At 52.9% G+C, this 27,496-nt stretch overlaps 1 protein-coding gene across 3 annotated transcripts; it reads left to right on the forward strand.

Annotated features, from left to right (window-relative positions):
• Window positions 1–91: 91 nt before the first annotated feature.
• RRP1B (ribosomal RNA processing 1B) lies at window positions 92–27,335 on the forward strand (the record flags this gene model as incomplete). 3 transcript variants are annotated; one of them, XR_013828301.1, is made up of 17 exons in its annotated part: window positions 92–221; window positions 6,920–7,002; window positions 8,580–8,637; window positions 9,865–9,950; window positions 10,254–10,315; window positions 10,654–10,783; window positions 12,101–12,165; window positions 12,578–12,759; window positions 14,769–14,863; window positions 15,458–15,555; window positions 17,672–17,691; window positions 18,728–18,859; window positions 19,383–20,011; window positions 21,665–21,814; window positions 22,965–23,028; window positions 23,860–26,707; window positions 27,169–27,335. XR_013828301.1 is itself a non-coding variant. In XM_079921244.1 (16 exons), the coding sequence occupies 16 exons, from the start codon at window positions 92–94 to the stop codon at window positions 24,051–24,053; spliced, it is 2,178 nt and encodes a 725-aa protein (XP_079777370.1). In that variant the 3' UTR covers window positions 24,054–26,983. The 3 variants fall into 3 exon arrangements, 2 of the variants coding, with proteins under 2 accessions (XP_079777370.1, XP_079777371.1); XM_079921244.1 differs by lacking the exon at window positions 27,169–27,335 and having other exon boundaries at window positions 23,860–26,983; XM_079921245.1 differs by lacking the exon at window positions 27,169–27,335 and having other exon boundaries at window positions 18,731–18,859; window positions 23,860–26,983.
• Window positions 27,336–27,496: the final 161 nt, after the last annotated feature.

Consider the following 27,496-nt stretch of genomic DNA (forward strand, 5'->3'; position numbering starts at 1 on the left):
CCGCTGCCTTCTGCGCAGTCGCGGCCCGGGCAGCACGGCGGCTGGCGCTCGGCGGCGGCGGGCTGCGGCCGGGGATGCTCCAGCGGGTGCGATGGCCCCCGCCATGCAGCCGGCCGAGATCCAGTTCGCTCAGCGCCTGGCGTCCCACGAGAAGGGCATCCGGGATCGGGCGGTGAAGAAGCTGCGCCAGTATATCAGCGTGAAGACGCAGAGGGAGACAGGTGGGCGCCCGGCTGTCCGCCGCGCACATGGCGGCGGGGGCTGGGGAGCCCCGGCTGGGCCGGGGCGTGCGGGGAGGGGGGCCGGGCGGGGGGAGCCGCCGGCGGAGCGGGGGGGGCGTGCGGCACCGATTCGCACTCCTGCATGTGCTTCTGTGTCCGCTTCCTGCCGGGTCTCGTCCGGTTCTACGGTTGAGGGACTGCGGCCGACAGGGTTAGGTGGTCTGCCGAAAGTCACAGCGAGTGGGGAAGCTGAGAATTAGACCCGTTCTATCCGATCCCATGTTGGATCAGCGGACTCTCCTGCTTGCTTCTGGTGCGCTCTTCACTGAGTTACGTCCTCACTTGACCAACATCTTTAGGTGCTGGGGTTACAGGAGAGAAGATAGAAACCCTACCCTCGAGGAAATTGTCCCGGGAAATCCAGGGAGGAATAGATAACTGAAACAGAGCTCGTATAAGTGAGGTAAAGAAAACGAAAACCAAGGAAAGAGAGAGCTCCTCTATACAGGCTGTTCCACAGGACTCTCGGGGTGGCGTTCAACAGGTCTGAGAGGAGGCGACAGGGAAGAGCTGGAAGGTCAGTAAGAGAGGGTGAGGGTGTTAACAGATGAAGTTGGACAAGTAGGCAGTGGCCAGGTCACACGGGGCTTTTGTGGTTTGGATTTTAACTTCAGTGGGGAGCCATTGACGGATTTTGTTACCTGATCTGTAAACCCTTGAAGGCATGAACTACTGTACGCAGCGGAGGTTTTTATTGCACTAAGATAAAGTCTGATTTGTTTATTGCTAGTATTAATACTTTGAGTCTATTTGAAAGAATTGATATCATTTATCCCTGTACTGACATCCTTAGTTTGTTTTATTTTGACAAGAAATCACGAAAGACTACCTAGGAAAAAGAAAATACAGTTTCATGGGAAGTCTGCTGGAAAGAGGAATGAAGCCAAGCTTTCTGACTTCGATTCTGTTAGGGGTCTCCCCGACAGATTTAAGTTGTTCTTATCCCATGTATGCTAGAGGTTCCTAACCTTAACCTTCTATCCCAGACCTTTGCTGTTTTCAGCTCAGATATGCCCTACTCACCTGACGTCTCCACCTGCACGTCCTCAAACTCAGAATGCCCAAAAGTGACTCATTTTCTTCCCTCCAAAACCTTCTCTTCTGGTGCTTGTCTGCTGCCCGTGGTCTTTTTAATTTTTGGCATGCGGAATCTTAGTTCCCTGACTGGGGATCAAACCCACGCCCCCTGCACTGGAAGGCGGAGTCTTAACCACTGGACTGCCGGGGAAGTCTCTCGTGCTGTTTTATTTTGGTTGCCAGTTTCCATCCTCCACTCAGACTCTAGCTGGACACGTGCGTGGCCTGGACTACTTTTCCTCATCCTCTCCCTGCACCCTGCATCCACTGTCCTTTGGTCTTCCCTGTCTCCTCTCCTGAATTACTCTGCCCTGACTGAAGGCCCCTCCATCTCATCTAGACTTATGCACTTGCTTACTTCCTGGCTGATCTAACAACTCCATTTGTGCCCCCCTCGAACCCATGCTCCACAAACCAGCCTGGGCTCATCTTCCTAAAACAGCTGGATCACATCAGCACCTTCCTGGAATTCCAGGTCTGCGGACCGTGATCTGTCCTCTTTCTCCCCACCTCAGCCCCTGTGTGACTGCCCCACACTGATTCCTGGTGTACAGCACACCATTTAGCACCTCTACCTTCGCTTCTCCTGGTCACTCAGAAAAGGTTCCCAGCCTTGATCCACTCCCAGCTTTCAGTTCAGCATCGCTTGCCCCTAAATTCCTTACCTATCACCTCACCCTGCTCCTCTGGGATTTGGAGATATCCAGTATGTCTCTGTTGTGGCGCTTAGCTATGCTGTTTCGTATTATCAGTAGATGTGCCATTCTCCCCCCAAAACACTGTAAGCCTCCGTCTGTTTTCCTAGCCGGAAGTGGGCGCACATCCAGACATACGAGGGCCTTCCTGTGTACAGGAACAGAAGAGGGACCAGATGCAGTACATTCGGGCTGAGGCAGCCAGACAGAGCCTGGTGCTCAAACCCCTTTGGTGAACAGGCTCAGGGTCCGAAATGCCAAGGTGATGCTGGGGGAGGAGGCCGGGGGTATGTACCAGTGCCCGGGGTCCGGTCTGGTTAGCGCCATTCCACCTGAGTTACTTGTCCTGTACTCCTCTTCACCACCACGCCCACACTGCAGGGAATGTAGCGGGCCTTCCAAAAAGTAACTGCAAAGTGAATGTCTAGACATTCAATAAAATTATCTGCCACAGCTGTGCTCGTCAGAATAGAAACACAAGTTTGGAAATAACTTGGCCTGACAGCGAATCTCACTGACAGACCCAAGTTTTCTGTGTCGTCTTCGGCATAGTAAAGGCAGTCTGAAATTTTACTCTTGCTGTCTGTTAGCAACAGAGAGAGCTTCGTGATTTCCAAAACAAATTGAAAATCTTTGTAGAACTTAAAGCCACTCAGTGTTGCTCTGCTACTTTAAGTGTTCCTGTTGATCACTCACAGTTGTAGAATAACCATGGTTTTATTCACAAGGGCTCATTTCATCCCTGTTTATCCGTTCATATATTCAGCAAACGTGTGGAGCGCCTCCTCTGTGCTATTACTATTTCGTGCACTACTCTTGGCACTGGGAGTGCAGCAGTGAACAGAACAGACAAGCATCTCTGCCTCTTTTATCCATTCTGCAGCTTTAAGCATTTAACATCCAAAATTGGGATAAATTTTAAAATCAACCTTGTGACCGTTTCGTTTGCGTTCCTGCTTTCTCCTGGCAGCACGTAAGATAACAGTACACCTTATAATTGATGGTGTCTTAGAGCCAACGGCAGTAATGGGGGAAACAAGTGTTTCTTCATACTGGCAGGGTTGGGGTCTCTCAACTCAGTAGTTAGAGAAACGGGGAGCTGTGGCTGTTTCCACACAGGTGTGGGGTCACGTGTTACCAGCTAAGCTGCCTCCTGGGCTGATTCGTGATGAGAGGAGCTGTTGGACTTGCTGTATCCACGTCTCACTTTCATGTTCACCTCATTCATTCTGAAGCAACTAAACCTATATAATTGTTAGAAACTTAGTTGTATTAAGTTTAAGAAACTCAGCCCCCAAGAAAAAAAGGCAAATCCAAAAGCAATTGTGGGACAGAACTGCTTCAGATGTGTCGTACTTCATCTTCAGGGTCTTGAAGGAAATTAGATGATGAGCATTTCTCTGTTTTGCTTTGCATGCTTCAAAGATTGGTACCTTGTTTTTACCAGTTAAATTCCTGGGTGAAAATGAGGGATTTATATATATAAATATGTATGTATATATATATATATATATAAAACGTTGGAAACAGGTGTTTTTTAAGGGAGACGCGCTCTACTAGGCTATGGGTAGAGAACCTGGGACGATCACAGTGATACCCGCCCACCGCGTAGTGCTTTGCTCTTACAACGTGCTTCCCGTTTGTACACTTAGTTTTGACCCTAAGCATGAACCTGACACGTGTCACAGGTGACGAACAGGAGGCTCAAGGCCTTTCTGGGAGGGACAGCCGGGAAGGAGCGGACCAGGGCCTACCAAGTGCTTCATTTCCGCTGTACTTCGTTGCTCCACGTAGGATGAAAGTCAGAGTACGCTTTCACGTCCAAGCCCCTTTCCCGCCCGCTGTCCAGGATCTGCTCTCACCTGTTACTTTGCCGAAATCTGCCGTTTTCCCTCACAAAGGCCTCTGTAGTGCCTCCTAGCACACCTTTGCCCGGTACAGGTGTGGGTTATCCAGCGACGCTTGAGTACCTCACATGATCACCTAGAGGTGGTTTGACATGCTGCTGCCCTTGGAGAAGCCATCCGGAGATGAGTACACACTGTGCTCTTTTTAAGTGAAGAGGCTTCTGAGCTTCAGCACACACACCTGTGCGTTTCTGTATCACACATGAGTGTTGTGTAAACACACACAGGAAAGATGCCACCAGGCAGAGAGCAGTGATCCCGGGGGGGCGGGGGGCACTGGGTTTGGGAAGCAGTGAATAAGCCACTTTCAGCTGTGTACTCTGATACAGTATATGACTTTTTTGCCATAAATGTTCTTATTGGTTAGGACTCTTTTTCAGTTGGAACTTGACAGAATATCCAAGCCACACTAGTTTTCAGGGGAAAAAACCAAAGCATAGCTTTATGCGGGCGCTCCACTGATGGTACCAGAGCCCAGCTTCTCTGCAGACAACTCTGCTGCCCCCGATGCTTCCATCCTCAGACAGGCTCCCAGCCGTGTGGCAGGGTCCAAACCGTGCCTTCTCCGCAAGTCTCCCCGGAGAGATCAAGAGTCTTTCCTGAGGCCTGAACAAGACCAGCAGTGGGATGGCCAGCCCATTCTCGCGCCAGCCCCGTGGGCAAGGGGATTCCTGCTGCTCTGGCATAAGCCCAGCTGGCTGCTTGCCGCCACGTAGGTGAGCCTTGCCCAGCCCTGCCCAGCCCTGCCTTGAAGGGGGGCAGCCCTGGAGGGGGAGACCGTGTAGCTGCTTGGTAAAAACAAGGATGCCCAGTCCCAAGCCTCACGCAGGAACTGGTGTCATTTAAGTCCTGTTTCATCAGTGGTCGTGCTTTTCCAGTTTCATTATGATGAGTCTTCTAAACAGTAAAAAGAAGAAAGAAAACAGCCCGTGATAACATTTTGATAATCTCATGCAGTTCTTTTTTTCTTCTTTTAATTAAGGAATATTTCAAGTACATAATTTCAAATATCAGTACTTTGCTTCAGTATTTATTAATTACCTGGCCGGGTTGTCTAATCGGCCCACTTCCTCCTTCCCACGAGATTCTTGGGAAGCAAATCCCCAGCATCTCATTTCATCTCCTGACACCTCAGTATGTATCTCTAAGATAGGGACCCTTCTAACCTAACCACAGCACCATTATCACACCTTATCTGTTGAGTTTTTCCCATCATTCCATAGATTCTTTATGACAAATCAGAATCCAGACAAGACCCACCCGTTGCGTTTGATCTGAAATTCCAGCAGGCTTATCCACCTTTTTCTCCCTTGCAGTTTATTCATTGGAGGAACCGGGTCATTTGTCCTATAGTTTCCGACACCTGGGGTTTTGCTGGCTGCATCCCATGGTCTCATTTGACTTGTTCCTCTGACCCCTGTATTTCCTGCAAACTGGTATTAATAGTTAAGATTTGAAGTGGTATAGATTAGCTTTTTCGTTTTTGAGAGAATACTTAACAAGTGATGCTGTGTTTTTCGTATTGCATCACGCGGGACATCTAATGGGCTTGGGTGTTGTTGGTCTGATTCATCCATTGTAACGCTCCTCGATATTTTTTCACCTAATGTTTTAGCAGCCATTGATGATCTTTGCCCAGATCCAGTAATTCATTAGTCTTAACACGATTGGTTGTAAACACAGGTGACTATGACAGTTACTACGGTCGTGACTGCAGTTGGCTGTGCGCTGGTGGAACTCATCACTTACACTGTAGCCGTGCAGTCAGCTGTGGCTTGTTTATTACAAGACGGGGAGGAACCCAGTTGGCACATCGTTTGCCCGACCCCTAAAGGAAAGGCGCTTTAATAAACCAACGTTACTGTAGTTTCTGGTGAAGTGAGAGCCCATCACAAAGATCAAAATGCACTATAATGAAATTGTTGGTATGAGAAAGGTCTTTAGTGACTTGGAAATCAATACCTACAAAGCTCTAAAGCGTACTCTGAATAAAATAAATAACCCTCGTTCTATCGCAAGGGATCTCTGTCACTTTTAACTTAGTTATGCTTTGGAGTATCGAAATCGCATCGATTCCAAATACATACTTGTTTACGTTCACCTAGTTTATCCTTTGCTGCTCCACAAGATTCTTCCTAGTACCTTACAGTGAAATGTTAATAATGGCCATTTGTAACAGGCATCAGGCTTGAGGATTCTGTTTGTTCTCCATAGGCTTGGAAACTGCAAGGGCGTACACTTACCTGATTTTGTGGGTTCTTATGTTACTCAGCAATTGTTCCCTGACACCTGGGGTCCACCCAGGAGACAGAAGTCTGTGTGCAACATGTGGCTTGGTCATAGGCGGTTCAGGCAGAGGTGGGGGTCTTGAATAATTAGTGAGAACGAGGCTGACCAGGGTGATGCCACTTAAAACAAGACTACGCTTGCCCAGTAAATGAAAACTGTAGCCAGGAGAGAGGGAGATCTAGGTACAGCCGAACGTACGATCCTTAAAAGGGTCATCTTTGCAAAACTATCCCAAAGCTTTGCCAGTTTCCTTGGGCTGGTTGTACGGGACTTCAGCAAATCCCTCATCTTCTGTAGGATTTGCAATTTTGCTTTGCAAGACCAGTGTGCAGGGTGAGGTGCTAGTTTTAGGCAGAGGGCCACTTGGGGGAACTCGTAAATGACCACTGAATTAGTTAATGTTTTGTTGTGATGACATTTGCTTCTTTCCTCAGATAATAAGAACACGCCACCACTACCGCCCTGCCCCACAGCTGATAAAACTGCCTAATTTATGTGTGTTTGTTTTGTAACAGCAAGAAAATGTATGCTTCAGATTTAAAAAGACATTTGCAAGTGAAAGAATGAAAACGTATGCAGTATTATTTTCACGGCTTACGTGGCAGTTCTAAACTTAGAAAGGAAATGTTTGGACTCTAAAATAAGATTTTTATGCTGTTTTACCCTCTAGGAGGTTTCAGCCAAGAAGAACTTCTAAAAATATGGAAAGGGCTCTTCTATTGCCTGTGGGTGCAGGATGAACCCCTTCTACAGGTAACCTACAGCTCCCTTTGTCATATGACAGGTGGATAAGAGACCTGCCCATTTTGTGCTGTATCCATCCCTAATGTACAGAAACAAACTGAAAACCATTGCTTCAAGGGATCACTTTCTGACCTCTTGTCCATATAGAAAGGGATGCAAGCAGTGAGGTTAATTAACTCTTCAAAGAGCAAAGAAGACACATAAATTAGATTTATTATTTCTCTGTCACAGTTTCCTAGGTTCCACGGTAGGTTTTATTTACATTACTTATTTTAAAGTTTCGGTTATATCTTTTATTATTTGTGGTCAAAAACAGCATGGCACTAGTCCAAGATCGTGTGAGCTACCCCGGCTCCAGGCCCACCTCTGCCACAGCTAAGCGGGTGCCCGGGACTGGGCGGCCCCCATGCTGGGGGCAGGGTCTTTGTAGAGTGAGCAGCGGCCCCAGATCTGATGGCCTCACCCGCAAAGGCGGTGGAGACTTGTCCCTGGTGCGCGTGCTCACCCGGACCCCTGTCTGCCGAGCACACCGAGCCCCGCCACCAAAACCATCAAAGAAGATGGTTTAGGCTCTTTAAGAGCTCTGTTCTGACGTGTAAACCAGGCCTACCTTTGTAGCAGTAGAGGGTCAGCCTTAGGAGATGCTCTTCGCAGCCCCCTGACACACCGTGGGTAGGTTTTACTCGGCTGGGTTTTACCATGCAGCTTTGCCACTTCCCCTAAGCTGTGTAATGACTCACTTTGATTTATTGCCTTTATTCCACTGAACATGTTTTGAGTAGGATAGCGGAGCAAAATATTTTCAAGTTACATTCAAAGTAACAGTAACCAACAGCTTTAGTGGAGGAAGAAAACAGATGAAAACAGATAAAAGGGAATATCGCTTGCAAGTCTGGGAGTTCATTTAAAATGCGTAAGAAAGACTTGAGTCCAGGTAGTATCGACAGGGATTGTTCTTTCCTTCTGTAACTCATAAACAGTTATTTTGTTGACACTCCCCAAGGCAGGTTTCTTCATAGACCGAGACACCAAATTCTCCCCAGCGAGCTTGTGTGGCTCAGCAGGACGGGCTCTTCCCGTGGCATTGGATGCCCTTAACCTTTCCCACCACCCTGCCTTTGCAGCCTGTCTCTGAGCAAGCCAACGAGAGGACTTCCTGGTTCCACACGGAGCCTCGTGGAGTGACAGTCCCGGTGTCTGCCTGCCGGCCACTCCCCCTCATTGGCACCTGTGTTTCCATTACTTGGGGGTTTGGATGGAATCTCAATTCAAGTTGTATTTTGACAGCCAGGACTTGCTGACAGCCAGTGCATTTCTTCTGTAGGTCATTTGAGCGCATAGCTGGAGGTGACTTATGTAAACGTGCGGCTTAGACAGTTCTCAAGGGCATGCTGAGTTGGCACAGCGGTCCGTCGAAATTGGGAATTTCACATTTGACGAAATCCAGATATCCAGATACACTCTTCTTAGTGGAAGTGACATTGAGAACAGGAGCTAGAGACGCCCCTCCGCTCAGGCCGCGATGCTGTCGTCTCAGTGGTACCGCGTAATAACCCCGATGTTTCTCCCCAACCCCGCCTTTGCAGGAGGAGCTAGCGAACACTATATCCCAACTCATCCATGTTGTTAACAGCTCAGAGGCTCGTAAGTCCTGATGTTTTCATGACTTTCAACACTTCCTTGTTCATCAGATTTGGTAACTTGCCTAAGAAATCTAGTCAATACTGTTTCTTCTCCTTCCTTCAAAGTTTCCGTTTTCCAATGGGCTAGCTTCACGCGAACCTGGGCTGCTAGCGTGTAAATGTCAGGCGACAAACCGTCCCATGGGGAAACTGTTAAAACACACTGAGAGGGTGACGGAGGAGGTGTCCTGTGGGACACCACATTTGGCATCTCAGAAATTTCAAAAAAATATTTTAAGAAATAGCAGTCCTCCAGAGTTTCCAAATCCTGAGTTACTTTAGCACTCTTAGAGGCTGTGTGTGAACATGCTGGTGTTTGCAGTAACCTCGGGGTGTAGAGGATGGCTTATCCCCCTTAAGACTAGAGCCATTTAAGGTCATCACGGGTAACAAGCTGTAAAGTAACCCCTCTTGGCCAAAAAGAGTAAACAAAGGGAGGAATTAATTATTTCTGAGACATTCAGGCTTTGATAAGTTACAGAGGAAGAGGAAGCAGAATCCGCTTCTTTTGCTCAGCCCTCCTCAGAACACAGCCATCCACTGGCCTTATTAACCCTCAGTGGTTCTCTGGAGTTTAGCAGGGTCTCAGCTGACCTCGTAAGGACCAGAACTACACATGGAGTATACCGTAGCTTTTCATATATCAGGAGAGAATTGTGCAAAAAGAAGTAAAGCCAAAAAACCAACTTATTTGGGGTGAAAACGTGCCGATTTCATGGCTCAGAAGAGAAAGCTAGAATGTTTTGTTAGACCTCACCCAGCTGACACCGAACATGAAAAAAAAAGCCGAGTTTCTACGTGGATCCCCCAAGAGTTCATCAGAATTAATGGCTTTGGATTGACCGTTAGGCAGAGATGGGCTTTGAAAAGGGCCAGTAGCTGTGGCTCAGGAAATCTTTCGATTTTTAACAGAAACGTGGCTTGGCAGTGGATGATGAAACACTCTCCAGACAGCACTCGAGTTGAACATTAAGATATTACCAGCCTTCCTGTTACTAAAATAAGCTTTTATGTAAATGTAAAAGAAGTTATTGGGCGCACTTAGTTACTGACCAGATTTTCTAGCTGCCCAAGAATTCTTGAGAAGACTGAATAAACCATCCTAGTCTGTCTCCCTTCGTTACTTTCTTGCTGTGTGGTAGCATGGTACCCTGTAAAGCAAGCGTTCAGAGCCTCTTGTTCACTGCAGAGCACCTGTTCATCCAGACCTTCTGGCAAACCGTGAACCGGGAGTGGCCAGACATCGACGGGCTGCGTCTGGACAAGTACCACATGGTGAGGGCAGGGCCACAGCCCCTGTACTCGGGGCCGGGGGCGGGCGGCAGCTGGCGGACCGTGCCAGGGTTGGTTGGTGCAGTGCACGGTAAGGCGACCAGCGGAGCACATTGGAAGATGCGCTCAGAGCCGTCTGTTTTGTTTGGGCATCCTTAGTTACCATCTTTTTGTTCTAGAAGCTAAATATGATTATTGCGGAAGCTTTTTCACTTTGGGGATGCAGGCTCTACCCGTCATCCTGCTCAGCTGATGAGTATTTCTCACTTTCCCTTTCTTTGTAACGAGAGTTGTCTGTCTCTGTAGCTGATCCGTCTGGTCCTGAGGCAGTCCTTTGAAGTTCTGAAGCGAGACGGCTGGGAAGAAAGGTTGGTAAACTATACGGGTTAGCGTTTGGGGGCCTTAAAACTTTGAAGGCAATAGTGTGGTTTCAGGTCTTTCAATTAACAAGTTTGAATTGCCTGGTCCATGCCTTCCACTCTGCGTACCAAGAGCAAAACATCCTTACGCGTGAAGAACTTCAAATCCAGCAGATCTGAGCACACGTGGCAGTTAGCATCTTATACTTGTTTCAGTGGTTGTCAAACCTTTTCCGCCTCGCACTGCTTGTTAAGCAGGGGGGCACGAGAGCGTTGCCGATTTCTCTGGGGGAAGAGAGGATGTTGGCAGCTGGGGTTAACAGAACCGTGTGTGTTGCTTCCTGTAGCCGAATCAAGCTTTTCCTGGATGTCTTGATGAAGGAGATCCTGCATCCTGAGAGTCAGTCTCCGAACGGAGTGAAATTCCACTTCATCGATATCTATCTGGATGAACTGTCCAAGGTGGGAGGGAAAGAGGTAAGAAGTGGGCAGACGCCCTGTGGCAGTGTACCGTGGCCACAGCTGCCCCGAACAGGCAGGGCCTTGGCCCTGCCCTGAATGTTCTGTGAGCTGGGGGTGGAAATGCTGTTGGCTGGCGCTCAGGGTTACCAGCCACAGTAGCAGCGCGGGTGGGTCAGCCTTTCTTCTGACGTAGTTCTTCGCGCATCTAGGAATGTACCATAAGCAGGTGATGGGTCATGTGGATAAAGATTTATGCAGTGAGGGTGTGCACGGCAATCTATACAACAGAACTGAGAACAGCTTATGCAGTCCAGCGAAGGATTGTGTAACATGAGGAAATGCTTGTGATGTCGAGTTTTTAAAAAGCATTGAGGGGGGACTTCCCTGGTGGCGCAGTGGTTAAGGATCCGCCTGCCAATGCAGGGGACACGGGTTCGAGCCCTGCTCTGGGAAGATCCCACATGCCGCGGAACAACTAAGCTCGTGCACCACAACTGCTGAGCCTGTGCTCTAGAGCCTGCGAGCCACAAGTACTGAAGCCCGCGCCCCTAGAGCCCGTGCTCCACAACAAGAGAAGCCACCACAATGAGAAGCCTGCGCACCGCAACGAAGAGCAGCCCCCGCTCGCCACAACTAGAGGAAGTCCGCGCACAGCAACAAAGACCCAACGCAGCCAAAAATAAATTAGTTAATTAATTATTTTTAAAAAGTCAGTAGGGAGACTTCCCTGGTGGTCCAGTGGTTAGGACTTGGCGTCTCCAACTGCAGGGGGCACGGGTTCCATCCCTGGTCGGGGAGCTAAGGTCCCGCAAGCCATGAGGTGCAGCCAAAAAATAAAAATAAAAAGCAGTAGGGAAAGGAGGCCACAGACAGAGCTGGGCACGTGGGTGGCTTTTTAAGTATATATTCGTCTGTGAACAGACAAAGGGCGAGAAAGGAAATACACAGTTTTCAGCACGCCGGTGACGATCTGAATTGGGATTAGGAGCAGGGGTTTACTCTCTTCTTCCACGAGGGTTCTGCGGTGAACATTTGATTTTTAATTCCTTCACCTTAGTGTCTGGGAGTGTCTGAGTAGGACTTCTCTGTGGAGGAAGGAGTATGTGTTGGGAATGCTGGGAGGGGCAGTCTTCTCTGGTCACTGCGCCGAGATGCCCAGCGGGCTGGATGGCGGCCATGACCTTCAGCGGAGTGTGTTTCGGGTATTGTGAGATACGTGTTGGTCTGATGCAGGCTGTGTGAGAAACGTGAATGGTTCCTTTCTCGAGGACACATCAGAAAGGAGAAAGGCTCTTTTTCCCCCTCATTGTTTTTCCTCTTTCTAAATTACAGCTGCTGGCCGATCAGAACCTCAAGTTTATTGACCCATTCTGCAAGGTGGCCGCCAAGACTAAGGAGTAAGTAGTCCGCGTGTGACTTTACTGCTTCGGTTGGTGCTTCGTCATGGGAGGTGGTGGTAAAATTGTAGGTGAAGCATGGCGCACAGGCCCTGCAAAGCTAAGAACAGCTGCGCGGCGTTGGAAGGAAGCTCTGAGTCGTGGCTGGGCCCCCAGCGGCTCCAGGAACCTCGCCCTCCCATCGCCCGGGCTTCCTCCCACCCCCGGTCCCTCCGCCTGGCACATGGCGCCGAGCTGGCCCCTGGCGGCTGCAGCTGCTTGGCACGGGGGTGTGGTTAGAAACGCGGGTCCCCGGGGGGCTGGACGGGGTGTGTGGTGACTTCCTCCACCTCCCGGCCCTCTGTGCTCCTTTAGGGAACCAAGTCCAGGCCGACTGTTAACCACACTCTCTCTGCTGTGCTTCCGCCCTCAGCCAGACTCTGGTACAGACTATAGCTAGGGGTGTTTTTGAAGTCATTGTAGATCAGTCTCCTTTTGCACCTGAAGAGACGGTCGAGGAACAGAAAACCAAAGTGGGTGACAGTGACCTCTCTGAGGAAGAGACGTCTGGAAATGAGATGACGTGGAGAAAAGCAATCAGTAGAAAGAAAACAGGTAACAGAATTTACTTGAAAAGTCTTTCTTAGGTAAGGTTCACTCAGAGGAACACTTTTTAATACATTTGTTGCCAGCTCACTGACTACACCCTGGAATTCATCAGAGGTGCCTCTGCCTTGGCCCCCGCCTGAGAAAGGAAGTAGGGCTGTGTTTAGACACTCGGGTCCAGGGCCCCTGGTTACACTGGGGCTCGTGCACAGTTCTGCAGTTCCCAGGGTCGCAGGGCTTTCTTCGAGGGTTTTGTCATTTTCGTTGCCGTTGCTTTGGGTTTTGTGTGTTTTTGTTGTTTCAGCTTTTTTTTTTTTTTTTTTTTTGGCTGCGTAGCAAGGCTTGTGGGATCTTCGTTCCCCGAACAGGATTGAACCCAAGCCCTTGGCAGTGAAACCACTGAGTGTTAGCCAGTCTTAACCACCTGACTGCCAGGGAGTTCCTTCGGTTTTTTTGATGTGTTTAAAAATCTTAATGTGGCCTTGTGTCTGTAAGAGGGTCCCCGACGGGAGACCTGATTTACTGTTGCATTGGGAACGCATGCTTGTTCTGCAGCTCACCTTTCTGTCTCCGAGTTCCTCCAGGGTTCCTTTTCTTCGGGTGTATAAATAACCACTGTGGATGGACCCTGTTCTCAGTGCTGTTTGTATCCGTGGGAATTGCGTGGGGCATTTAAAATGCAGCCTCATCAGAACTCACGTTGGTTTTCAGCATCTTGGTGCCACGGTGTCAGGTAAAGGGCTAGTTCAGGTTGTACCCACGCTTTTGCAATGTTCTAGAGCCACTGAAAAGGAAAGTTTTCAAAAACTAATACAGAAAATATAATTTAAAAAAATTTTTTATAGCAGGACCAAAAAACTCTGTGTAGAAGGTGCCTGATTTGTATATTTAGACATATGCATATAAACACGTACGTATGTATCTGGAAGGATGTACACCAAGGCGGTAAGAGCTAGCCCTGCGTGGCAAAATTGTGGGTGATTTCTATTTTCTTTGTACTTTTGTCTGTTTTTTCTAAGTTTTCTTCAATGATTATATATTGTTTAGTCAGGAAAAGACAAATCTTTGAAAAAGGAAAGATAAGATATTCTGATTGTAAGCTCAGCACGAGTGACAACTCACTGAACGGCCTTGAGCACGTTTTGACTTGGCCCTGGCCCTCTCCTTCCGCCATGTCTGTGTCTGAACTAGAGCCGTTCCCCCTCTTCCCTGAGCGCTTCCCAAGATTCCCCCCCAGGTTCTTCATCAGATGCTTGTGGGGCCCGCCAAGTCTTCTCCGGGCTCTGCCCTGAGGCCACATTCCAGAGACGGGACACCTTTGAGAGCTTGTGTGATTCCAATGGTAATTTCTACCTGCTTCTCCGTGAGCTATAATGCTCTTTGGATTATTTCTTAAATGCCAGAGTCACGTCAACATCAGCCTGTTGTGTTTCCTGAGGCGGCCCCCTGAGAGTCAGTGTGCTACTGTAGAGAGTTCACCACGGCCTCAGCTTTCCTGAGACTAGGGACAGACCCCGTCTGCCCTGCTCCCACTGGCCTGAGCCCCGGCCCACAGGTTTCCTGTCCACCTCCACTGCACTCCACAGTGGGGTTTTGTCTACGAGGTAATTAAAAGGCAAAAATGTGTGATTTCTCCCAGGTGTTTTTTGTTTTTTGTTTTTTTAGTGTCCCAGGACTAAAAATCCAAAACATCTTTGGGAGATTTTATAAATGTACTTGCAGGGTTTTGTCTGTAAAGAAATGTTCTTTTTGGGACTTCCCTGGTGGTCCAGTGGACAAGGCTCCGAGCTCCCAGTGCAGGGGCCCCAGGTTCCATCCCTGGTCGGGGAGCGAGATCCCAAGGGCCTCAGCTAAGACCTGGCGCAGCCAAATAAATAAATAAATTTTTTTTTTTTTAAAGAGAAGAAAAAGAAATGTTGTTTTTCACTAAGAGGCACCTAATTGGATGGTGGGTGGCTCCTTTGGGGGTAGCCATGGCCATGTATTTGAGTTGTGTCTGTGGATGTGTTCCTTGATAGCACTGGGCAGATATCACTGCAGAAAAGAGGGAGTCGCTGAGGAAGGCGGACGGGGCGGCGGCGGAGGCGTGGAGGACGCCGGGCTGCTTCTCCAGGTTGGTAGCAGGTGTTGCTTTTTGTAGAATATGGGTGTGCTGTGGAGCCGCCTGGCTGCTGGGGAATTAGGGTCAGAGCTGATTAAACCACATGCCTAATGCGTAAGGTTTTCTTTAATCCCTCAGTCACTGGTGCCTTTCTTGTAATGAGCTTATTGGAGACAAAGAGATTTAAGTATGACGGCAATTTGAAAGATGTCAGTCTTCGTTTTGGCCTGAATTACTAAGATCTGCTCTGTTCCGTCCAACAAAGGGAGCCCAGTGGTACTTTTCAAATAAAGGAGGCTCACTACGATACCAAGTACAAATGGAACATCTAGATTCAGTTTACAGAACAGCATAGCACACCCAGCTGAATTCTCAGAAAGAAGAAATAGAACAAATACAGACCAGCTTCTTCTGAGAACAGATAGAAGGAGGTTTTCAAGGGCAGCGCCTAGCTTCTGGCTGGCAGGCCTGAGGCGTGCCGTGTGCACCGTCCTGTCCGGGATGCTTCCAGGGCCCCGAGCTCTGGCTTTCCTGTCTGGTTGATGTGATTTCCAAGTCAGGCAGCGCTGTGCTTCGGGCTGATGTTTAGCTTTTCTTCTCACGTAGTTTGACTACAAGGCAGTTGCCGACCGACTCCTGGAAATAACCAACAGGAAGAACATCCCTCCCTTCAACAGGAAACGTCTCTCCAAGCTAATCAAAAAGTAAGTGATCGGGGAAGAAGGTTTCACCTGATCATCGTTCGTGTTCAAGTCCGGCCCTTTTGTTTCTTGCCATGAGATGAGCTGTCACCATGCTTCCCTTTTTTCTCGGTCCTATAATATTATTACTCATAGACTTGCAGTACCCACACATAAACTGAAAGGTTCTGTAAAAACAGCCGCTCCCCTGCCCCTCAAGTTCATTCTGCAGAGGCAGCTAAACCCACCTCTTAGCTGTTCCGTGATGATGTAGCAGGAAGCCTGTGGAGAACGCGTAACGTCTGCTAATCAAGAAATTGCAGTGTGGTTGGGATAGCGGTTCAGCTATTTCCCCCCCCCCGCCCCCAGCTCCCACTTTGTCTGCCAGAGGTGTGGTTGTGACACCATCACCACCACTCAGGTAATTCACTGCGCAGCCCCGGGGCTTGTGACTCACGGCAGGCAGCAGCTGAACTTGATCGCACACTGAGCCGGCCCAGTTCTGAGCGCTGCACAGAAATCGTTTCATGTTCAGGAGGGCACCACAGGGCGGCTTCTGTCACTGCCCCACCTACAGATGAGTTAGCTGGGGCACGGGGAGGCGACCGATGGCCCGGGCTCCCAGCTGCCAGACGCAGCTGGACGCGGGCCTGTCTGCTGCCCAGCGCTGCCGTGCAGCCCACGCGCCCCCCCACGCACACACCTCCTCACAGCACCTGCCACCTCACAGCACACGCCCCTCACAGCACTCGCCCCCTCACAGCACACGCCCCTCACAGCACTCACCCACTCACAGCACACGCCCCCCCCCACACACACACACACACACACGGCCTCTCACAGCACCTGCCCCCTCACAGCACACGCCCCCTCACAGCACACGCCCCTCACAGCACACGCCCCCCCCCCCACACACACACACATACACACACGGCCTCTCACAGCATTTGCCCTCTCACGGCACACGCCCCCCCCACACACACACACACACACACACGGCCCCTCACAGCACCTGCCACCTCACAGCACATGCCCCCTCACAGCACACGCCCCCCCCCACACACACACACACACACGGCCCCTCACAGCACCTGCCACCTCACAGCACACGCCCCCTCACAGCACACGCCCCCCCCCCCACACACACACACACACACACGGCCTCTCACAGCACCTGCCCCCTCACAGCACACGCCCCCTCACAGCACCTGCCCCCTCACAGCACACGCCCCTCACAGCACCTGCCCCCTCACAGCACACGCCCCTCACAGCACACGCCCCCCCCCCCCCACACACACACACGGCCCCTCACAGCACCTGCCCCCTCACAGCACACGCCCCTCACAGCACACGCCCCCCCCCACACACACACACACACGGCCTCTCACAGCACTCGCCCCCTCACGGCACACGGCCCTCACGGCACAGGGCTCACACTTCTTTTTGTTCTAATACATTAGTCGTGTAGAGCAAAACACGGCTAGGCTGTGTCCACTTGGGAACAAAGCAGAGAGCGCAATGTCAGAGAGATGTAAGCTTTTTCAGCCTTCAGAAACAAGAAGAAGATTTTAATTTCTCCGTTTCATTTGGGTGTGCCAAGACACGTCTTGAGATCCTCGTGTCGTTGATGATATGATGACACTTGAGGGAGTTTTGTCCTTTGTTTCTCGCCCTTGCCTCACACCACCTTCCTCTTCCACCTCCCCTTCTAGGAAAGAAGGAAGCTGAGTTAACAAACCCCCAATATTGCTTTACCCTCTAAGCTTCTGTATGTAAAATGGAAAACAACAGGGTCCTACTGTATAGCACAGGGAACTATACTCAACGTCGTATTATAAACTGTAGCGGTAAAGAATGTAAGAAAAGAATGTATATGTGTGTATAATTGAATAACTTTGCTGTGTAGCAGAAATTAGTAACGTTGCCTATCAACTATACTTCAATAAAAATATATTGATAATAAAACATTCAGCTGTACACTTTAAATGGGTGAATTGTTTAGTATGTGAATTATATCTCAATAAAGATTTTGTTTTAAGGAAAGACAGGTATCACTTATATTTTAAAAGGTTAGTGCATATGTTTACAGGAGACAGAAAGACAGGGTTTCTCTAGGAAGCTTTCTTGTTTTCTGTTTCAGATTCCAAGATCTTTCTGAAGGTGAGGAAAATGAGAAGATTATAATCGGTGATGTTCTTAATAAGCGTGGACCCCACAGAGGGCGGTTGTGCCAAATATTGAAAAACAGGACTGAGAGACATGAATTGAAAGCATGAGAAATTAGCCTGCTCAGCTGAGCAGAGGCCCTCGCAGGAACCCGGCGTTGGGCCTTTTCCAGCCCGCCGCCCACCCCCGTCCAGGCCAGCGCGGAGCCAGACGCGGGCGCGAGCCCCTGGGGCGGGGTGGATTCTTCATGAAGAAGACAAGCTGATCCCTCAGAGTCCCTTTCATTTGCTGTGTGATCAGTCGTCCCCCAGGGGAAGCTGCTGCCTGTGAGCTTGGTTACATTTGAGCCAAGTGGATGGTCTGCTGCCCCGTCCCTCGTGCACACAGGGAGCTTAGAATTGGAGGGCCTTGCAGACCTGGCTGAGGTGTGGAGGGCGTCACCCCACGTCTGCAGTCCCTTGCCTCAGCTGAGAGATCCACAAAGCTTTTTTAAAAATTTTTATTTATTTATTTTTGGCTGTGTTGGGTCTTCGTTGCTGCGCGCGAGCTTTCTCTAGTTGCGGCAAGCGGGGGGCTACTCTTCGTTGCGGTGCGCGGGCTTCTCACTGTGGTGGCTCTCTGTTGCAGAGCACAGGCTTCAGTAGTTGTGGCTCACAGGCTCTAGAGCGCAGGCTCAGTAGTTGTGGCTCGAGGGCTGTAGAGCGCAGGCTCAGTAGTTGTGGCGCATGGGCTTTGTTGCTCCGCGGCATGTGGGATCTTCCCGGACCAGGGCTCGAACCCGTGTCGCCTTCTTTGGCAGGCGAATTCTTAGCCACTGCACCACCAGGGAACACCCCACAAAGCGTTTTTAAGTCTGTACTTCCTGTGTCCCAGCTTTCGGGTTGGGGTCGGAGGAGTAGTGAGGGCCTTATGGCAGAAATCAGTGTTAAAACTCTACCCACGTGACGTGGGGAGGGGCATGGCTCGGAGGCCCTGGGGACAGAGCGGTGCCGGTCTCAGAAAGCTGACCAGAAGGGGCTTTGGTGTCCAGCAGGCAGTATCTCACACCTCAGTTTTGCTGAGGACGCTTCTGCTGACGAAGATGACCAAAGCCTCAGTCAAGGGAGGCATAAGAAGAAAGGGAACAAACTTCTGGAGAAAACGGACATGGAAAGAGGGAAAGGTGAGCCGCAAAGACCGCAGTCTGTGAGGGCGGGGGTGAAAGGGGGGCGGCGCGGGGACTGCCTTTGCCGTCCACACGGGTCATCGCAGAGCGGAAGCCGTCGCTCTGAGGGGCTGAGACAGAAAGTCTGTCCGAGTGTTTTGCTGTTTCCTGTGGAACCACGGTGCAGCCTCCCTAAAGTAAAGGCATTTACTGACTCCTAGTGGAGAAAGTGGGTGGGGACAGGGGGATGCTGGGTGGACACTGCCCTTCGGAGCATTTGTCTCATTACTGGGCCTGGGCCTGCAAATTAGTAGAAATCGGAATACTATTTCAGATGCATTTATATCAAAGCAGGGCTTAGGAAGGTTTCCGGCCACAGCCGGGGCAGGGAAGAGGTGGGGCCGGGTGAGGAAGCTCGTGGGGCCCGAGGGCGCAGAGGAGGACCTGTTGGGAGACCGTGGGGACCTGCCCTGCGCTCCCCCACGAGGCTGGCCAGGTGGCCTGGGCACCGGGGTGCTCTCTGACTGGTTTGTGTCTCTAGGAGCCAAGTTCTCTGCTGCCGAGGAAGAGGAGAGCGCAGGCAGTGTTCCAAAGAGAAAAAGGAAAAAGAAGAAGAAGAACCACCTCCGGCCTGAACACTTGGGGCCCGGTGGTGAGGCCACGTGCCCGGAGCAGAATGGCAGCCGGCAGCCGGAGGCCGGTCCCGGAAGAGCCCAGGAGGCGAGTGCGGCTGAGCTGGGGACGGTGGCCACGTCCTGCCCCCGGGAGCAGAGCGGCTCGGAGCCCGCCTCCGTGCACAGCAGGAGGAGACGACTGAGGAAGAGAAGCCTGAGGGTCCAGGTGGAGAGCCCGGAGGCAGCGGCCCTGGCTGGCGGCGCCCCGGTCCTGAAGAGGACGCGCGAGCTCGGCGCCCTCCTGGTCAACGGCGGCGGCCCGCCCACGCTGGCCTGGCCCCTGCCCCTGCCCCCTCCAGCGAGCCCAGCAGACAGAGGGGACTGCCCTGCCACCCTGCCCCAGGGCGGGAAGCTGAAGAAAAGGAGGAGGGAGTCCGGCGGCCATGACCTCCACAACCTGTCTGCTCAGAAAGCTGCCGTTTTGAAAAAGAGGAAGAAAGTGAAAGAGATGTCAAAGTGGGCGGAGCACAGAGGGGTCAAGCTCGTGCAGGCCCTGGTAAGGCGGCCGGGCCCAGGGCAGGGGGCTGGAGCTCCCGGGCGGGAGTGTCAGGGCCGTACCTGCTCAGCCGCATGCATGGGCAGGACAGGGGACAGCCAGCCCCGGGCCCAGGGAGCGGTCATGGCTCCGGACAACCTCTACCAGGGAGCAAGCAGTGACCCCTCTGTGGCTTCCTCTGCGTCCCCCCCAGCCCCCACCCCTCTGGCTCCGCGGAGGCCAGGGCGGGGCCAGCCTCAGTCTGGGGACCTGTCCCTGTGGCCAGTCCCAGCAGATAAACAGGCAGGTGTGTGTCTCCGTCACACGCTGATCTCGTTTTTCTGTTTCAACTCGTGGCCAGTCCTGGCAAAGGCAGAAGCCCCAATTCTCTTATCTCACTGATGTTTCCAGTGAAAAAGCTTTTTGTCCACTTGGATCTCTAGAGCCACCTATAGACGGGGACCTGGGCTCTAGGTCTGCGTCTCACACCCTCCTCTCTGGACGTGCAGTGCGTCTGTGCCAGTGGTCGGCAGGCGTCGCCTCCCTAGCACACAGCCCGCCAGCGGTGCCCACGCTGACCTGGCTGCTTCTGCCTCTCGCGGCACAGCTGAGGAGTGTGACGGAGACCCCACGGCCTGCAGAGCCGGAATCGTTTACTCCCTGGCCCTTTCCAGAACAGGCTAGCTGACCCCTGCCCAGCGTGCATGTCTGCATCTCCTGCTTTGCAGCAGTTATGACATCGAGGCCCTTGTCTACAGAGCTTGTGTGGACTGGGTTACTCGCTGCTTCCGGGCCTCACAGTGCAGGATCCCTAAGTGGGTCCGTAGCCAGTCTGAGCCAGGGAAGCAGGGCGTGCAGACGGGCTTCAGGAAGTCTCTTCTCACCTCAGACCTTCCCTGAGTGCTGTGTCAGCTGTGTCGCCTTCTCTGGGCTCTGCGGCCTCTGCCCTTCACCCACTATCACTGATGCTCTTTCTTCACTAAGAATATCAGAGGGATTTCCTTCTTCGGGTCTCATTTCTCTGCCCCTGGTAGCCCTCCTCGGAGAGGATTGGAGGGGCTGCTAAATGAGTCACAGGGTCGGGGGAGGTTTTCCTCCCCAAGGGGTGGCGTGTCTTGTCCATGTGTGCGACACCGTGGGTCCTGGCCAGGAACACCAGGGACTTGCCGAAACCACCAGTGGGCTGCCTTGGGCTTGCCAGACCCCTGAGACCCCAGGAATAGAGCGGGGCCCGCCGTGGGGTTGTCAGCGTGAAACATCCAGGGGACATTCCGTCTGCCTGTCACGGACCCACAGAACCTGGTGGCCTCACTCTCCCTCCCGTGCCAGACTGTCCGTGGGCAGTGATGTCTGATCAGCAACGAGAGAGTGAATTACTGCGTGGTAGATGGTCTCTGAAAGGCAGAGATCTTCAGAACATGGGCATAAGTTTGAAGATGGGTAAAAATGGTTCTCGTGGCTGAGAAGGTAGACCTCTGGCCGCCGGCATGGTGCCAGCGTGGGGAGGCGGGCGTTCGTGTGTGTGTGGCGTCTGCTCAGGAAGCGAGGTGTTCGCACACCTGGAACAGGAAACGGGGGGCTTGGGGTGAGCTGGTAAGTGGGTCCCGCCTTGTGTCCGCTCGCTTCCTGCATTCACGGGGGGGTGTGACCCCCGTCTCGCCCCTCTGCACACAGGGGAGCGGTGGGGCGCTCAGCCCTTTGAGGAAGCAGCTGAGGACTCAGAGGGACTTCGTGAAGTTTGATGCCTCCTCCTCCCCGAAGCCCCTGTTCTTCAGGAAGGCCAAGGGCAGCGGGGCCGCCACCTCGCCAGGCCCCGGGCTGCAGGTACCCGACCCCCGCCCTGCCGCCCGCTGTCCCTCTGCCCCCCGGCCCACCACGACCACCCGAGGCGCAGACAGGGGCTCTGTGCGCTGGCCTCGGGCCCCACTTCTGGCCTCTGCCGCTTCTCGCGGCGTGCCAGCCTTGTTCAGGTAGCCGTTCCGGCCCCGGGCAGCCCGAGGGCTCAGCGGGGAGCTTGAGGTGTGGTCGGTGACACCGTTCCGCGTCGGCGGGACTGGGGTGCCGTGTCCGAGAAGTCGCAGGACTAGGCAGCGAAGGGGGGGACGGAAGCTCTGGAGAGTCTGGGTCCACAGATCTGCCTGGGACACGAGGGGAGCGGTCAGAGCGTGTCGTGGTGGTGGGAGAGGGTGGTCACTGTTTCAGGGCTCAGGAAGGCAGGGCCAGCTGTGCCGGGTGCCCAGGCCGGGCCGCTGGGGGTGCGTCCAGTCCACGTCCAGGAGACAGAGGCCCTGGCGGAGCCCTTGTGGCGGGTGGGCTGAGCTGGCCTGCGCGGACACCCCCGGCGAGCTCACATTTAAATAGCACCCACTCGAACTGGCAGGGTGGCCGCGGCCTGTGTTTCTTTTAAGGAATCTTAGGGATATTTGTTCAATGACTCAAGACTCACACAAGCCAAGTCCCTCTCAAAATGTTGATATTAAAGCAAAAATGGTATAAAGTAGAATTATGGGATTCACAGATTTGGGATTCTAAGAAGGATTCGATAAAGTGCTTCATAATGCAGAGTGGGGACACGTCTAGGAATTTGTCAGATAGGAAGCAGTTACTTAATTTTGATGAATTGTTAGAACATCCAATCCGCTTGGAGTCCTCCTGCACGAGAAGTTGGGAAGTGCCCGTCCGTTGCCCCCAGAAGTCAGGTTCCGTGACAGGAGCGGGCCCATCGCTCCCCTTACGAGGTCACGGCGGGGCTCTGGGACGAGGTGGATGGAGTTAATGGTGAGCTTCCTCTTGTTCCCGGGAGGTTTCAAACACCGTGATTTTGCTCTGCTCTCCTCCCCGGGAACCCAGTGACAGGCGGTTACTGCAGAGCGGGGCTGGCCCGCCAGTGCTGGGCCTGCGACGCGGCCACCGTGGGCTCTCGGGGCAGCTGGGCCGTGTCCTTTGCTCCTTTCGGTGTCGTTTTCTTCTGCAGCCACACAGGACGCCGTCCAGCTCCAAGAAGGTGACGTTCGGGCTGAACAGGAACACGACGGCGGGTGAGTCGGTGTCCGCTCTGCGGGGCGGGGAGGGCCTGGGCCCGTTGCTGGGCTGCTCCCGGGGCGGCCGGGAGAGCCTCGGCTTCCAGGCCTGCCTGCCCTGATTCTGAAGCCCTGTCGGCCCGCCACCTGGCGGTCTGTCCTGCCTCCGCGAAGGTCTGCAGGCTGCCTGCCCGGGGAGGGGGGAAGAGGGGCACACTTGTCCTACCGCTTTCCATACGGGTGTGATTCACTGGCCTTGCTTTGTCTTTCAAAGGAGGAAACCAAGGTTTTTACAAGTACATAATGAGTTTAGGTCCTGGCTGTTTTTAGGGACCACAAGTAAACGTGTGTGTGTGCCCGCGTGCGTGCGTGTGTGTGTGTGTGCACTCGCATGCGTGCAGAAGGGTGGGGCTGTCTGGAGAGGACCTGTGAAGCGCTCATCTTCTGCGCTGGAGAAAATGGGGGGAACAAATCCACCAGGAAGGAAAGGCTCCTTCAACTGTCTAAACCTGGGGTTCATCCCAGACCCAAACCGGGGGTTCACCGAGTGCCCATGTTCCGTAACCCCCCCCCCCACGCGACCTGGCCCGCCTGGCGCTCCCCCCACGTCCGTGCAGGTGGCCTCAGGGCGTTTTCCGAGGAGGATGAAAGTCATCCGAGGGAAGGAGCCTCACTGGTGACTCCATTTCCTCCCGGGCTCTCGGGCCCTCTCTGCGGGCCTGGCGAGGGCGCCACCCTGCCTGGGAGTGAGCACGCAGCTCGGGGGCCTGCGGGAGCCTGCGCTGCCGGCAGGACAGAGGGAGGCGTGCGTACCCTGTTAACCTGTGGCCTTGCTTTCATCCGGGGCAGAATTCAAGAAGACGGACAAGAGCATCTTGGTCAGTCCCACGGGCCCCTCCCGGGTGGCCTTCAACCCTGAGCAGAGACCCCTCCACGGAGTGCTGAAGACCCCCAGCAGCTCACCGGCCAGCACGCCCCTGGGGACCAAGAAGCCGCTGACCGGCACGCCAAAGAGGAGGCCGACGGCTATAGACTTCTTCTAGGGTAGTCAGTCCTTTCACAGACTGCTTTTGTACAGAGTATTCTATAAATTATAACGTTTAAAAGTGGGGCCTTTTTATTGTTTTATAAATTCCCATGAGTTGTGTGTACGAGGTTCTGGGTGAGCCGCGGGGCCACGGGCATCTGGGTTGAGCTGCTGCTGCAGACGACGTTCGTGCTCGAGCTCTCCGCTCCCCGGGTGTTCCCAGCCGTGGGTGACCTCGGGGCCTCCGGCTGTGGCGGCGAGGCCCATGGGCTGAGAGCACGCTGCCCGGTGCCCCTGCACTGATGCGCGCGGTGGCATCCCGGGGCTCAGTTCCTCGCCAGCCCCGCCCAGCGCGTGTGGAACCGCCAAGCGAGGCTGGTTTTCTGGTGGTCTTGGGTCTAACAGTCTGTCTTTTTTCTTTTTCAACGCATGTAGGGCTTTGTTCCCGTGTTCGGGGGCGTTTGGCAGTTTGGGGTAGAGGTGACTCGTAAGCACATCAGCAATACCGCGCTTTTTCTACGCGCTCGCAGGGCGTGCTCAGCGGGGCTGACCCTGCGAGTCGGGGGCACTGGGGCGGAGAGAAGAGCCTCTGCCCTCGGGGGTCAGACACTTCCTTCCCTCTGCCTTGGCCTGGTTTCCTCCCTGGCTTCCTACCTCTGGGCCCGCCTAGGGTGTCCTCCCTGGGCGCCCGGGTCCTCGTGCTGTGTGAGCCGCGCCCTCCATGGCTGGCGGCCCCAAGAGCAGCTTGCCCATCTCCAGTCCCAGCTCACGTCTTCAGAGGCGCGGCCGCCGTGTCTGAAACTTGGGTTCCTGCTAGAAGGCAAAAGAAGCAGCCTTTAAGAATTGTCTCTGCTTATTTATTTGTTCGTAGCTCCCTTTTTTCCAATGTCGAAGCTTGCACTTACAGATTTTTATAAAGCTCTAATTTTAGTTAATTACAGCAATCGGGTGGACGGCGCTCAGACTTCAGTTGGAAACACAGAAGTGCAGCTTAGAGCAGTGCTGGCGAGGCGACTGATCTGTCTTGGGAAGCTGTGTCTGTCCCTCGAGCCTGAGTGGCAGGTGGGACACAGACCCCGCAACCTTAGAGAAGGCCCTGGGGCCCCTCCCGGCTCTGTCTGGAGTTTACAGCCCTAAGGAGGTGGTGCAGAATTTGCGGGGGACGTAGTTTCAGCTCTTGGCTCAGGGGGCCTCGGGCCTTCTCCCTCCCCCTGTGCAGGAGCCCCAGTTTCTCACCACAGCCCGAGCCAGCCCCCTTGGCTCCTCCCCAGCACAGGACCCCGGCGTCGCCTTGGCGGTCCCAGCTGCGACTTGGGGTGACGGCCTCACTGGGGTTGCAGGGCTGATGTGACTTTGGTTTCCTCGATCACGTGATCAGGGTGGGGTCCTCTGCAAAGACCACAGCTGACAACTTGCAGGTCAGGTGGGCCGGCCTGCGGGGGCCTGGTGAGCAAGGAGGGCGTGCGAGCTTTGCTCCTGGCCCGCTCTCTAACAGAGCTGTATCATAATCAGGCCGCGAGCAAAGCAAGCCTCAGCATCGTGCTGTTAGGTAGTCATAACCTTGTGGTGGTGGCGTGGTTTGTAGTGTGCTGCCTTCGATAGGATCCATCGAAACCAAAACTGATGGTGTGAAAAGGTTAGGTTTGAGTGCTCAGATGTTTTTAACTTTTTGTTTTTACAAAAATTGTTTCGTTATCCTTGGCCAGATTATTTTTCTAACAATTTTTATTTCAGCGTTCAGGATGGGTCATGTAGCCCAATGGGCCGTATAATCCAACGATGTTAAGATGTCTTAGCAAGACCAACGGCAAAAACGGCTCGTTGGTCCTGCAGTTGAGGGTGGGGGCTTTCTTCCTCGCTCTGATATGTCATCTGTCGCTCCTGAGGCCCCAGTGGGGCGTCCTGGACACGTCCTGCCTGGGGCCCGGAGCCCAGGAGTGACAGTGTGTCTTGGATTCCATCTCTCCTTCTCTGATTCTGTCCTGACTTACTCCATTTTGTGGGTAAGCTCAGAAGGTTTACTGTGGCTTATTTCTAACGCCTAAGTGTTGGCAACAAAGAAAGAAAAAATACAGTTTTTTAAAATTCTCATTCCATACACTCCAAGAATGTATCACATAAGGAAAATGTCTTTACAATACCAGTTTTCTATTGGATGCATGTTATTTTCCTAGCTAAAGTTGCCAGGGGGACTTGGAAGTCCAAAAAGGGAAATAATTTAAATTAATGCTGGTGATCTTACAGTCTTTTGTAAAGTGATCATCTTGCCTCTTACCCCATAGGACTGATCAGTTTTGTACAATTTGGTATCACACTTTGCAAATGTATTATCCTTTCTAACTTTTGCTGAACTGAAAGCACAAAGAAAAGCATAAAGAAAATCGGGAAGCAGTTGCTGGTGTTGGAAGGAATGTGGAATTGAACCTGTCTCTTGACTGGTGTGTGTGCGTTTTCTCTGAATTTTCCTGACTGCTGGCAGGGCCTGTTCGTTTACAATCGTTTTGTACCCGTGTCTGCAGGGTTTGTCAGCGCTCGTCAAAGCCAAATCCAATAAAACGTCAGTCTTTGCCCTCAGATGTGTACTTGATCTTGACTGTCAGCGTACGTAAAACTACGCCTCTTTGGGAGCTATTATAATGCAGCCGGGGTTCGCTGACACTGGGGACAGTGGTAAGTGTTTGAGAACAGGCATCTCTGGGCACCCGTCCTGTTGTGCGTCCCCTGCCCGGAGCCGGCAAGGGGGCTTGTGGCGAGGCTCGCCCTGCGGCTGCACACGGACACCCCCACTGCCAGGCCTGAAGCACCTGCTCCTCAGGCCTCGGCCTGTGAGGATGGTTGCAGGGGGCGCCGGTGTCCTGGGCGGGGCCCCCCACCTCCACCGCAGAGAGGTGCCTGCCGCTGTTCCTCTTCCCCAAGGGGAGAGGTAGACGGCCCTGTCTCGCCAGGCAAGCAGAGCACCGCCACCTGCTCTTGGCCTTGGTATACACGTGTTCCCCGAACAGACGCTCCTCGGTCACGGTTTGGATCCCAGAGACGTCCACAGAGGGTCACTTAACCCATAAAATAACACCTGGAACACCCATGAGACCCCCCACGCCCTCATACGTCCTCCCCGACCCCCGTCTCAGCAGCAGGACCACGAGATGCCTGTATCCACCCGTTCCTCCAGCGACGGGCGTTTGGCGCCAGGCTCTTGCTGATATAAACGGAGTTCAGATGTCAGCCAAGCTTTCCAGTCTGCCTGGTGCCAGTTGGGACTCCTCCCCGAGGTGAATGCGAAGTCCCAGAGGGTCTGTGTCCTCGGACGCCCACACCCGCTGTCCGCCTCTGCCGGTGTCTGGTTCCCCATCCCTTTAGCTGAGTGTGGGGCAAGGGGCCTGAGCCCGGCCCACCCCTCCTGAGATGCTGCAGGCACCAGGGAGCCAACCTGTTCCTGAAGGTTCGGGGTTAGGGGCAGGG

Source organism: Stenella coeruleoalba (genome assembly GCF_951394435.1).
Source record: "Stenella coeruleoalba genome assembly, chromosome: 5".
NCBI lineage: Eukaryota > Metazoa > Chordata > Mammalia > Artiodactyla > Delphinidae > Stenella > Stenella coeruleoalba.